A 14,566-nucleotide genomic window follows, 5' to 3' on the forward strand; every position below is an offset into this window, starting at 1 on the left:
TTAAACAGGGCAAGAAATGCAGAAAAAAGTAAGGCCATGGAAAATGTCTTTAACACGTGCCAGTTTGGAAACTCTATGACTGAATGTACTTTCTGCTACTGAATTTGAATTTTTTCTCTATCAGAATAAACTGTCTAAAAGCTTTTCTTTCTTTACTCAGATGAGAGGAAACAAGGAACATTTACCAAAAGACTTTTTCCTCTACACTGCATCCAAGGCAAAGTGTAAAAGTTACATCAACCTACGAGAGGTATCGCAGCGCTTCCGCCTGAGCCCTGGAGAATATGTCATCATTCCATCAACATATGAGCCACACCAAGAGGGGGAGTTTATCCTGAGGGTCTTTTCAGAAAAGAGGAATCTGTCTGAGTGAGTACTAGTATATCAACATACAGCTTTTTTATTTTTTTTAACTTTACATGCACGTCTTGATTTTCTAACATCTAAGAGCTGTTCACTCAAGCATTTTTTGGAGCATATTCCCGAAGCCACAGCATTTGGTAAGACCATACAGAGGTTTACATAATTCTCCAAATTGGGAATGGGAGACGTGGTAGGTTCACCCCTTCAATTACATGGGGTGAAGTTAATGATAAGCAGTAGGGGGTAACAGTAATACTGAGTACTGACCAGTAGATATCACTGAGCAGGGGCTGAGGCAGTATAGGTGCACTGTTAACAAAGAGTAGGAGTTGATGTTGAGTAGCAAGGGGTTAATGTTAAATAAAGAGGCAATAATATTACATTGTAAGAAGGGGGTTAATGTTGAGAAGTAGAAACGTATTGTTGAACAGGATGGTATTAGCAATGCTAAATAGCCGAGTAAAAGTTATATCTGGCCCATTTGTTCCACACTATCAGAGGTAGCATTCTTCACTTTGGAGACGGACGGTTGAGAGCTATGAAAGGAAAGCATGCTTCCAGCAGTACATTAAACCCTTAACAGGGTTGTGAGCAACATTTCAGTCATAGTCTACACAGGAAAAGTGAGTCAGCAGACAACCAAGACGACCAAAAGGCTATGGGTTCTACACCGACAAAGTAGTGCAGTAAAAAGGTATACTGTACTTCTGATGAAATACTATACCAAGGCCCCGCCTACCCTGAGTAAAGGCAGTTGTGCTTTTGTCACCATTTACAAGATTGGTGCCTGTGCCTGGCATAGGCCAGCAGTTCCAAACTTTGAAAAGGACCTCCAACTAGATGTTTCATCAACTTCCTGAAACTTGCCTAATTTGAGCAAATGATCTGGCAAGGAAAACATTTTTTTTTTCTGTGTTAGTGTTGTTTATGTTCCCTTGCACTTCCCCTGCCAAGCAGAACAAATAGTTCCCACAGCCTTTCTCTCTCCACCTTCCAAATTCCAGTTACCTTAATGGTTCATGGGGGTTGTGCCTTATCAATATTGGGGGAGGGAGCTGGTGACTTATAAGGACTACTGAACATTCCAGGGAGACATTAACTAGGTTTATTCTTTTTTTTCTTCCTGATGCTGCACCAGTTGTGCAGTGCACGCAGTGCCTACATACAGAGGGGTACATTCATGTTCCCATGTGCCTCCGCCCCTGCCCTCAGACACCAGACTAGTGCTACATTGCTTAAGGGGCTGTGCTGTGATACATCCTAACATGACTATTTCTCCCATCACTTCACAGGATAGTGGTACAGCATAGTGACCTTCATCCCATCTGTTGTGTTATGGCAGGCCATCAGCTTTAGAATCCCATTTCTGTGGCCATCACTACAGCACACTGGGTCACCAGCGGTGCAGGTGAGAGGAACAACCTCTCACTGTCAGAACAGCACCACTAGAAAAATTATTATCGCACTTTGTACCTGTTAAACTTCAGGCGTACCAGGAAGGGAGAAGAGACAGCAGCTGCCAGCTGGTGTAGCTAGATCAGCAGCTCTCTGACAAGACATTGATTCTTTTGTGATAGGCTCACAAAAGACTGATCATAAATGAGCAAAGTCCTCAAAATCTGAATACTATTTCTTAACATCAAAACAAGACAAAAACAAAACAAAAAAGCAGTTTTGCAGGGGAAGAACCCCCTATACAAACTAACTCCAAAGTTGCATCATCACGAGGAAAGGGAAAATTCCTGGTACAGAAACATATTATGCTTTATGTAAAAGCGTGGCAGTTGCATATTAGTAGTCAACCATATCAGCATTGATCACTGAGATCTTGCAAAGATGAATGCTTCCCTAAACCACCATACCTTACTGTGCTATACTTAGCATGCATTAGGAAAACCATCTAACTTTCTGCCAAAGACCTAGAACTGGTCAGACAGCAGCCAGAAGTACTGTGTGGTACTAGTCAGGCTACCTACAGGTTAGTGACCTGTAGCGGTTATCAGTAGCTTACACCACCTCCTTTACTGGTGCATATGCATTAGCTTATGTAAATTAACTCACAGATCGATATTTTTTTTTACACCCGTTTTGGAGCCTGACAAATAAAATATTATTTTCCTTAGATATCATACCCCCCATACAGGATGCTAACTGTTGCATTAGGTTATGTGTAAAACCAATGATGGAGTCTCGGAAGTAAAGACTAGTGCTAGGGGATAATATTCCTAATTTCATAGGTAAGTAATAGGCTAGCTGCCTCTGATGGCTATTTTAAGCTTAGACACTATCCCTTTTTGTTCTTGAACAGACTTATCCCATTTGGTTAGAGATTGACCTTACACATCCCATGGTCAATAATTATATATTACCCCTAAATGAGAAAAACTGGGATCATACTATAGATAATTTGAGGGGACCCATGTATGGGATAAAGCATGTAGGAGGTGCCTCTTTCCATTAGTAGCACAGGGGACAGTCCTAGGGTAAATTTCCTGGTTCCCATCCATAGATCCTAGCTGTGCTTGAATATGAACAAGGACGAAATGTGTTTAATGTGTACAGGGAGTCTGTTCCAAAGCAGTGGTATGCTCTGAGATATACCTGTCCCTCAAAACCATTCTGCTGATGTTACAGAAGAGGTTTATATCCCTAGATTGATTATTTCTGATGCCATTTGACTCGCTGATGCACAGTAAATCCATCAGTATTGGGTAGGAGGATGCCTTGTATGCCAGACACAGGTTATCTCTTAGCATTCTCTAGGGTACTGCATACAGTGACAGGGCTTTGTGTCAGTCCATGTAGAACATGTTGTTTAGACCTTGTATCCTTTTAGTAAGGTACCTTTGTGACCATTCCAGTTCTTGCATGTGTCTGGACAGATACATGCCAAAGGGGCATTATATTCAATTACTGGGCTAAGTAAAGGGGGGCAATAGCATCCCTTGATATAAACCAAATCCCTTTGTTTATAAGCTGTGCAATATAGAAAGACTTTCTTACAACAATGGGCACATGGTCAAAAGTTAGGTCACATAAGTTCCCAAATCCTGAACAACTGGGTCAACTCTTAGGGCATATTGTCAATGTAGTAATTCCCTGGGGAAAATAACTTTCTGAAGGATAAAATAATGCATTTTTTTGGCATTTAGTTTCAGCCCATAATTTTGACACAAGTTATTTATTTAGGGCAAACATTCCTACAGTATGGCAAAGTCATTTGGGGATTCAGTTACCTCTCTTAGTCTGCAGTCGTCTGCAAAATGAATCAGCCACAGCCCTTTGGTACTGGCTTTTACTTCAGAAAAACTCATAAGAATAAGACTTAAAAATACTCTTTAGGCTGTACCCTGTAATGTGAAGTTATTTTACTCAAGACATGCTGCAGGCAGTGGTTCAGCTTGAAAATGGTGTATGTTTTGTCATTTCAACTATCAAAGCAAACTATAAGACCTTTTCAAGTATCAAGTTACTTTTCTGATAAAGTAATTTTGTGTGTTAATCACTTATTCCACACAGAGTCCTTTCTTTTGGCATCTGTGATATGTCCTTACATAACTAACTGCATGCTTGAGATATTTTCCCAGCTCATCTTGGGATAATCTCCCCAACTCAGCTTTTTCCGTGATTTATTTTTCTAGGAAAAATTCACCAAAAACTAGGTAGATTATACAGAAAAAAAACCTACCTCACTCTCATAGCCAGAAGATGTATAGTCTCTAGTTTTTTACTACCATCTCTATTGTATGCTGCCCCAATTTTCACTAACCTTCAAGTCTCGCAGCTTGAACGATGGCGTAATACAATATCCACATTTGCAGTAAGTTATAACAGTAGTACACACCAGTGCCTAGCCCTTAGGGAATTAAACTGCTTAGAATTACCACAGCTAGTTTTATTTCTCATCTAACCACAATACACAGACTTCTCCCTGAGCCAGAAGATTACTCAGCCCTTAACGACTTAATGCAACACTACCCATCCAGTAGAATTTTACACTAATCACTATAACCAAATCATCTAATACTGTAAGGGACTCTCTATATTAAAACAGTGTAGCTAAAGTATGGAACCACATCCCACTACCACTGAAATCCACTCAGAATGCAGACTCATTCAAAAAAAACTAAAACTTCACATATCAGATCATTGGATCTGATCCTGTATATCTTCAGGATAAATGACACTATCTTTAGCTTGACGTATTATAGGTCCTGCGAGCCATTTTAAGCTAGCCAATTATCCCCTGTGAGATTCAAAATCTGTACCTTGTGTTTATAAAACAAACACCTTAACCATTAGGCCACCCTCCCAACGTTGTCAAAACATTTTCTTTTCATTCAGAATCCTAGCCTCATAACCAATCTTCATCAATACCTGAATATTGTAATGGTATCATCAGCTACATACATTATTTTGTGACACTACTCACCCCCACCCATATACTTCTGATTTAAACCTTATAATAGCCATATATTTGTCTGTGAGCCTGCTTTACACCTCACCTCTTAACTATATTCATATTTATTTTCTGCCCTACCTAGTTCCTTCTCTCACATCTATTTCTTTGAATGCCTAAGCACTAATCACATAATCTATTATATATCTGAGAAACCCAGAATGATTTTGCAATGAGCTTATCAGTTGCATGTATGCTTTTTCACTTCGATAGGTAGGAGTTAATTACATTAAACTGCAGGTTGTGGTTCAAAAAGCATAAAATGTGCATTTTTTTCTGTCTTCATTTGTAATTTCATCAGCAATAAAACATTTTGAATTCTTTCACGGCAATCTTTTAGGACTGAATATTTGCATCATTTGCAGTCAAAACAGCGGCAGTTACCAATTTCATATTTAATTTTTTCTTCATCAAGTTGATACATGTGGAGGATTCTTTAAAATGTGAGACTTCATTGCCAATTAAATTATGGTTATTATATGCTGAACATAAAGGTCAAACACCTTAAATACTTTAGTAAGGAAACTTCCAGGCAGTAAAACAGAAGCAAGGGAAGGTTATGGCCCATTATACCAGGGGTTTAGCTTCTTCTGTGGCTTTTCAGAAGGGGGTCGACTTGAAGCATACTAGAGGCAGCAACCTGGTCATCTGTATGCACTTTTACAAAACACCACAAATTAGATTGTTTTTCTAGCTCCAGAGCAGGTTTCACTAGGATTGTTCTCTAGGGACTCTTGAATTTTGATGCATCTTCCTTCTCCCTTTCTTTCTAAGCTCTGGGTAATCAACCTGTACAGCTTAGGCTACTGCAACAGTAATCTAATGATGACCATAGCACAGTTGTAGAAGTAAATTTAACATAATAGTAGATGCTTGAATAGCTCAGTGTTGCGGTAGGAAAACCTTCCCTTCATCATCCACCTTTTTGCTGTGCTTTTTGCCAGGATGTGGATATTTTTCTAGCATATACTGAACTGGCAGTGTTCTAGCTTACCTTACTCAGAGGCAAGAAAGCTCTGAAGGCTTGGCCCTCCTAAACACTGACATTATACTACTGTTCTCATGCTGTACAGTAGTTAGGTCCTATGAAAGGTGCCATTAAGTTTTAGAAGCCAGGCAGTTGTCATACCCTTGGTAGGATATAACTCGTATACTTTATGCTACTGCAACAGAATATCTACTGCTATGGTAAGTTTACTTTACACAACTATACATTCCGTGATATTCCACAGGACTCCATTTTTCATACACTGTTGTTCAGTTGTTCAAAATGTGCATGCTTCCTATCAGAGATATTCACAAGAAAGAATTGTAATATTATCGTTATGAAGATAATGCTCTGCTTTAATCTCTCTATTTCTTGGATGCTTAGTTACTATATTTTAAATTTTAACATTTCCTGTTGGTGTTTTAGCTTTACTGTACATGGTCTTTCAAGACTCTCAATAAAACAAGTTGCTTGTATGCATGTTAGCATCTGGTTCATAACTATAGGGTATGACACAGACAGCATACAACAAAATGATACAAGCATTTTCATATCCAGATTATGCAGGACAGTGTATGGACTAGCCACACTGTAGATCAGAAAACACCATACCCACATGTTAGAATTGAACAGTCATTCATCACTCCTACAGGTGGAGTACACAATGACAGACGACCCCAATCCTATGAGATTGGGGTATGGACATGAGAGATTAACATGGTAGCTGCATACTCTGGGATGTTGCGGGGAATCAGACTTAACATCTTCAGCTGATGGGGTCAAACTGTCATAACTGACCGTTGCCACTGCACAGTATGCTGGCTTGCTGTGTTGGGTCTTGATATGTTTTGTGACATAGAAGGGGTATAACTATGGGGCCATGAGAGTTTACCCTGATGGGACATACTGTATCCTGATGAGCACATTTGCCAAGGATCTGGTCTTTTCCCATTAGTGTCAGTGACATGCTCTGTATCAAAAGCTGACAGGGAAGAGGTAGAGCTACAGGAACATGCAAGTGCAGTTTGATAAAGCATCAGAAATGCTGAGCCAGTAGAACACTGTTGCCTGTGACCTAGCTGGTGTCCATAACTAGGATGACAGGCAGTCAGTCATAGTGAAGCCATTTCAACAACAGTTTGTGTATTTTGTTTTTTTATAAATCATTTTTATTAGATTTTCGGAATAAGTGCATGAACAACAAGAATGTAAATAGTTAGCAAATTTACAAGTCTATTTCTCTTGGTTGACAAACAACATTGTTTATTTATTTAACATTTGTTTACTGGGAAAGTCTGACTAGGTCAGGAACCCATTTTCAGCAAGCGACCGGGGAGAAAAGCTCCAAATGATACATGAAAGTTAAGACATTACACATGAACAAGATAACAACAAGTATTAAAAGCACACAGTAAATAAGTAATGAATACTAAATAAGTACAGAGAGGTAAATAGAATAATAAAACATGTACTAGATAGGCAACACTAAATAAAAGTAATGTGACAGATTACAACTTGTTCAAATTACCAAAGTAAAAATCCAATATCACTTCCTTGCCAGCTATAGGTCCTCCAGTATGACCCAGGAAACCCATACCATGTATTTAAACTTAGAAACACTAACCATCCAACCCAATACCATATTCATGGGTGAATTTAATTACCCCACTATTAACTGGGAATCCTATACGACATCAAATGTACATGCACAGAGATTCCTGGATTTTGTAAACACAAACACCCTGAACCAGATAGTCAATACACCAACCAGGAGAGCAGCCATACTGGATCTGGTCCTCACTAATATGGGAGAGTGCTGCACAGCCCGCTACTGTAGTGTCTTCCCTGGTAAGGTAAGAACACAAACTGGTCTCCTTTGACGTAAAAATAAAACCTGAACCCTCAGCTAAATCTGGAATATTCAGGAACTACCCTAAGACTTTATAAACTCCTGCTATTAAGTGATAACCTGGAAAAATTTCAAGCCCCCATAAACCCGGAGAACACTGCTGCCGATGCAGAACTTTTCACAGAAACCCTGTATAAGCAAAGCAGACACCCAAACAACTGCTACCTCAAGACACCCCACAAGCAACACATAAACCACAAAATTCAGACAACTGACGTCCCACCTCACCAGGCTGACCCTGAGCAGTATCCTCTCACCCAAGAATGATGAATATAGAGACAAGAGAGATATTGCTCTAAAATAATTGGCTTAATGTCTAGTGTCATTCAAAGGGATCATGTCTGTCTGGGATGGGATGACATGCTTGACAAGCCATGCTGCTTCGCAAGGACGGCCAATAGTGCCTTTTTAGACAGGCTCAACCTACTAAACCTACCACCCTAGAAAACAAAAAAAAGGGAAAAAAACTGAGGTGCCAGAAGTCCAAATTCAGTAATCTCAAAATGCGAGAAGTTTGAGGCTCTTCATGGTGATGGAGAACATCGATGTCTGTAACTGAAACCTGGTTCAAGGCCCTGTGAGAGAGCATCCCCACACTTAGGTTTTACCTCACACTGCGCTCCACCCCCCAAACCCAGAGACCACACCACAAAGGAGGGCGTTTAATGGCTGCATATAGGCAGCTGTACCCACCAGGGAGAAGTACAGAACTAACTCAAAAAACAAGCCATCTTGGTGGAATCACAAAATCAATAGGCTGTATAACAGAAGGAAGAAAATCATGACAAAAATTAGGAGGTGCAGCACCCAGCAGGATAAAAGCAGTCTCATCAAACTAAACAAGCAACTCAGAGGACAAATAAAGTCTACCAAAGCAAAATTTGAGGTGAATGTGGCCTCCCAGGCCAAGGACAACCACAAGGTATTCTTTAGCTATGTCCACAACCTGAAAGGCAATACATAATTGTGTGCAGAACTCATTGTAAATTGAGCCACCTATACTGAGCCAGAAGATCTAGCAAACCTACTGGCCAATAAATTCAGCTCCAACTTTACCCCTCTGTCTCCCTCAACCTTCCCTCAGGAAATACCATCTAATATAACTCTCCCTGCTATCACTAGGGAACAGGTCCTTATTGCTCTCTCTAAGGCCAAGAACACTGCATCACTGGGCCAAGACAATATCCCAGGATGCCTTCTAAATAGCATGAAGAATGACCTATCAAGTCCTCTAGAATTAACTGTAGCCTCCAAACAGGTGTCATGCCTCATGAATGGAGAAAGGCAACAATCATCCGGCTGCAAAAAGGTGGGCCATCTACAGACTGGAAATTACAGACACATAAGTCTCACTAGTCTTAAATGTAAAGTCCTGGAAAGAATTATCATGTAGATGATCAAGAGAGATATAGTAAACCTCCAGATATTGGACCCAACCCAGTCTGGTTTCGGCAAGGGCAGATCATGGTTACTCAACCTGATGGATTTATTTGAGAAGGTCACCAAAGCAATGGATGAGGGCAACATGGTTCACACTGACTACCTTGACCTGGCCAAGGCATTGTTGACAAACTCAAAAGGTAAGGTGAACACTCATATGTCACCCAGTGGCTAGCCAAGTGGCTCACAGACAAGAACCAGGAAGTTAGAATTGGGGAGTCCACCTCTACAAAGAGGCCAGTCACAAGTGGAGTCTCTCAGGGATCAGTCCTTGCTCTGCTCTTTTTTGGCATTTACTTCTCTGAAGTCAAGGTCAATATCAGTGGTCTCTGGCTGACCAAATTTGCAGACAATTGCAAATTAGGAGGTGTTATTGAATCCCACAATGACACAAATGTTCTTCAGGAGGGGCTGGTGCAGACAAACAACTGGTGTCAAAGCCATGGACTAAAACTAAATGCCAAGAAATGCAAAATAGTATCCTTAAGGAAGTCATCCACCCTGCTGAATATCACATTGACAACACACCCCTTAGAGATGACACAGTAGTCAGGGGCTTAGGGACACACATAGATAGTAATCTAGCCTTTGACCATCATGTGTCTACAGTGGTGAGGAAATCTTTCTATGTTGCACAACATATAAACAAAGGTATGGCATCTAAGTCCAAGGAAGTCATTGTTCCACTGTATTCAGCATTCATCACACCTATCACTGAGTACAGTGCCTCCTTTGGTATGTACCTAACCAGGGATATCCAACAATTGGAATGTCCACAGAGATTCCTCACTAAAAGAATACAGGACTTAAGTAAAATGTCCTATGCAGACTGCCTCAAGGGTCTATCCCTGTATTCTGTCTCCTATGGGCTTTTGAGGGGAGATCTATGCCTGGCATACATGGCATTGTCAAACTCCACTTTGATGGACCTCCTGCATATCCGCAAAACAAACAGCACCAGAATTATCCGTTCTAAAGACTTAAACCTTGCCTGCAATATAAATAGGACCTGCTGGAGAGACAGGTATGTATCCCAGAGATTACCCTGTCTCTGGAACAGGCACCCCATCCATGTGAAGCAGAGTTCCTTCCTAACCCAATTCAAGTGCAACCTGGACAAGTGGATGGGGAACAGGAAATTCATCCCTGGTTTGGCACCTATGTCTCTAATTGGACACAGGCAACCTGTAAACGGTTCATCTCCCAAGCCCTTTCTTACACTTATCAAGGATATTAGAACTTGTCAGAGATTTGGGATGCATGGCTAGGCTTAGGCCCTTTTGGTCATTAGCCTAGTAAACACCTATGAACTTTTTTTTTTTTTAATCAGGTAGAATTAAGGTAAAGAGTGAGGGTCAGGCAGAAGGTTAGAATATTAGAAGCAAGAATATGCTTAGAAGAATTGTGATGTAGGACGGGAATAGTTAAGGGTGTAGAAATACATAAAGTTTCTTAGTTCGATATGGTAATTGTTAGTGAATGAAATTCATGGTCTAGGGATCTCCAGATGTAGAAAGGAAAGGCCCTAGAGAGTGGATAGAATTCACTTTTTAGGGAAGGAGCAGGGGCAGGTCTGATTATAAAGAAAATGTTTTTATGGTGTGTTTGAAGTTATTAAAGCACTCAGTGGTAGTAATTTCTATTGGCAGAGAGTTCCAGAGCTTGGCAGTAGCATGAGAGTTGAAACCCACATGGGCGAAATCACATGATCAACAATGCAGTACATTGACCGTTTTGACTGAGATCACAGTACAGTGGGGATTGGGGAATGTACCATTTTTCCCACTGTAGTGTGACTTCAGAGTTGGCATATATAATTAGCTGGGCATGCAGGGGACTTACTCCCCTGAAAAAACACTGTTTTGTATTGACGCAGGTGCTGTTTTGATTGTTTCCATTGATTGACAAACTGCATTGTCGATAATGTGGTCTCGACCATGTGGGTTTTGACAATGTCATTAGTTGATCAACTGAAATAGATCCCTGTACAACATGTACACACAATTTGTGAGAGCCATTAACAGAGTTAAATAATATTCAGACATTATATACATATTTAAATCCTACCAAAACATTTTCTAATCACAATAAACATAGGTATTAAACCTGAATAACATCATTCATCTCATATAACATATAACCCCTTAGATTTATTCAAATTCCAATAAAATGTCACAGATATTCAGCTTTTTGGTTTAGTTTCTGTCACATTCAGTTTGTAATAATGTTCAGCTCTCCTAGTTAGTCTAAAATGCATTACATTCTACCTCCCCACTTTTACAGAGTTCATCTTTCTCTGTTCCTTTGATATCACCATTTTTGGTACAAATGCTAGGAACATTCTATTGATAACTCTTCTTTACTCCAACTTTTCAGATGTTTCTCCCTTGAGTCCCAGTGCTTTCCAGGACCAATTTGAGGTTTTATAAATATCTTGTTACACCCTTGAGTTGCCTGCCTTCACTTTCGTTGTCCTCTCCTACACTCACAGAACATATGAATCAATCCTGTGTCTTCAGCTCTACATATCAGCATTTCAAATTATACATTTCTCTGTTCCATGCTACTTTATTGGGTGTGTTAAACCATACATGAAGAATCCTTTTTTGCTGATCTCACACATATAGCCATTTCCTAAGATGAAATGCATTTCCCATGTAAGTTTCCAGTTGTCTTGGCTTATTTCTTCATTAATACTTTCCTGAATCATCTAGACAGCCTCCAGGCTTGCTCTTCTTTCAATGCTTCTGTGCTGTCTGATCTCCTCATATATTAATCTACCTCTAACCTTTTAATAATGCATCTGAAGTAGGAACTTCATTTGTCAGCAACCTGTGGGATATGGATCCAATCTCGGATCCGAGCCGGCAACTTCTAAAATAGCATAGATCCGAGCTCCTAGCTCCTCCCCTTACCCATAATCCCCTGCCTGCCCTAACTGACCTCAGATCTAGTTTGCCGCTCTTCAAGCAACAGCTAGGTTCAGAGCTCTTGGCGTTTTGTGAGGAAAAAAGTTTTGTATTTTTTCTTTCTGAGTGACTGGTTGTGTGTGTGGTAGGTTTACCCTTTCTCCTTTTTATATATTACACACCCAGTCAAAAGAAGGCAGCCGCTGCAGAAATTCAGCAGCTTCTACAAAAAAGAGCCATCCAGCCCATCCCCCCAGATCAAGTCGGATCAGGGTTTTACTCCAGGTTCTTTCTGGTGCCAAAAAAGACGGGGGACTTGAGGTCCATCCTCGACCTCTCTTTCCTAAACCTGGCGGTACCCAAACAAAAGTTCTGAATGGTCACGTTTCAATCTGTCCTTCCCTTATTGCAGGAGGATGACTGGATGTGCTCTATAGACCTCAAGGATGCGTACCATCATGTTCTAGTGGACAGGCGTTCCAGGAGGTTCCTCCGCTTCCGGCTGGGAGCCAGTCACTTTCAATTCAGGGTCCCCCCCTTCAGTCTCACCTTAGCCCCCAGGGTGTTCACCAAGGTCCTAGCGGTAGTAGCGGCCCACCTGAGACTCCAGGGAATTCAGGTCTTTCCATACCTGGACGACTGGCTCCTCACAGCCCCAACAAGGCATCTACTTTGTTCAGGCAGGGACTATTTTCTCGGTCTGGCTCCACTATTAGGATTAACCATCAACATGACCAAATCCTCTCTCATCCCTACACAGATGCTAGATTTTATAGGGGCAAGACTGGATTTCAGACAGATGCTTGCGTTCTTGACTCCAGATCGACTTCGGAACCTGATGTTACACGTGCAGGCCATTCTTCAACTGCAAACTCCTTCGGTGGAATTGATTCTGAGGGCCCTCGGATCTATGGCGGCTGCAATCCCTCTGCTGCCATTGTCCCGGTTGAATATGAGGGTTCTACAGTGGACCCTCCAGGTACAATGGTCCCTGTCTTGCAACCCTCTGTCTCACCCCATTTCCTTAAGCAAGGTTTGCAGAAAATCACTCCTGTGGTGGCTCCAGTCTCCCAACCTCCACACGGGCCGTCCCTTCTCACTACCTCCACCAGTCGACACAGTGACCACGGACGCTTCTCGCCTGGGGTGGGGGCATTTTCAGGCAGAACAGTCCAAGGCACTTGGAACGACGTAGAGACCTCTTTGCATATCAACGTCCTAGAGATGAGAGCGGTGCTTTTGACGTTGCAAGCACTACACAACTCTCTTCCGTTAGGGACAATTGCGGTACAGACAGACAACATGTCGGTAGTCTGGTACATCAACAAACAGGGGGAAACCAGGTCTTACCCCCTTTGCCGCGAGGCCATGAGAGTGTGGGAATGGGCGATTTCCACCAACTGCTTTCTCATAGCAACGCACATTCCGGGACGGTCCAACATTTTAGCGGACAGGCTCAGTCGTACTATCCTGACTCCTTACGAGTGGTCTCTCAACCACCGAGTCGCAGAGCAAGTATTTGCCCAATGGGGGCAACCTTGTTGCGATCTTTTTGCCTCTCCTTCAAACACAAAATGCAACGATTACTTCGCTCTGATCCCCCCTCTGGGGAAGTCCCCGAGAGACTCTCTAGTTCATGCTTGGCCTCCCGGTCTGCTTTATGCTTACCCTCCTCTACCCCTGATGTTGAAATTGTTACAGAAAGCCAGGCAGCTGGAGAGCAGAATGATCCTCATTGCCCCATCCTGGCCTCGTCAGATGTGGTTCCCTTACCTATGGTCTCACCTAGTGTATCCACCATGGATTCTGGATCCCATTCCGGATCTCATCTCTCATCCTCTCGGTCTTCCGACTCCGAACCTGGTCAACCTCAAGCTGATGGCTTGGTTGCTCGAGTTCCACTCTTCATAAGGACTCCTGGGATCTCATCACCGGTCAAAGCCATTCTTGTAGCAGCTCACAAGCCTTCCACCAGGAAGGTTTATCGGAGTAAGTGGAAATGCTTCACCATTTGGGCAAAACACCATCGTTTAGACCCTTTTACAGCCCCGATATCATCGATTCTAGATTTTCTAACCTCTCTCTTTCACCAGGGGGCTAGTTCTTCCACAGTCAAGGTACAACTGGCAGCAATCTCATACTACCATGTGGGGCAAGAGTCTGGTCCTATTATCACTTCCAAACTGTGTAAGACCTTCCTCAAGGGTACCTTCCTCCTTAGGCCTCCAGTTAAAGAGGTGGTACCTCCATGGGATTTATCCTTAGTCTTGAAGGCCTTGAGTGGTCCCCCATTCGAACCGGTGGCCAAGGTTGATCTCAAATTTCTCTCTTGGAAGACAGCCCTTTTGGTGGCCATAACTTCAGCCAAAAGGGTATCGGAATTGCAAGCCCTTTGTGTCAAACCACCATATTTGGTTTTTCACCCGGATAGGGTTTACCTCAGAATCAACCCGTCCTTTCTACCTAAGGTATCTTCAGAAGCGAACATCAATCAATCC

General features: G+C 41.9%; 1 protein-coding gene across 4 annotated transcripts in view; it reads left to right on the top strand.

Annotated features, from left to right (window-relative positions):
• Window positions 1-14,566, top strand: part of CAPN3 (calpain 3) — a 673,389-nt gene that overhangs the window by 459,097 nt on the left and 199,726 nt on the right. For all 4 annotated transcript variants that reach the window (XM_044074071.1, XM_044074072.1, XM_044074073.1 and 1 more), the window contains one exon: window positions 161-369. In XM_044074071.1, coding sequence (XP_043930006.1) covers window positions 161-369 — 209 coding nt within the window. The remainder of the gene's footprint in view (window positions 1-160; window positions 370-14,566) is intronic.

This window comes from Protopterus annectens, chromosome 6.part0 (genome assembly GCF_019279795.1).
Source record: "Protopterus annectens isolate FY-2018-M chromosome 6.part0, PAN1.0, whole genome shotgun sequence".
In the NCBI taxonomy this organism is placed as follows: Eukaryota; Metazoa; Chordata; order Ceratodontiformes; family Protopteridae; genus Protopterus; species Protopterus annectens.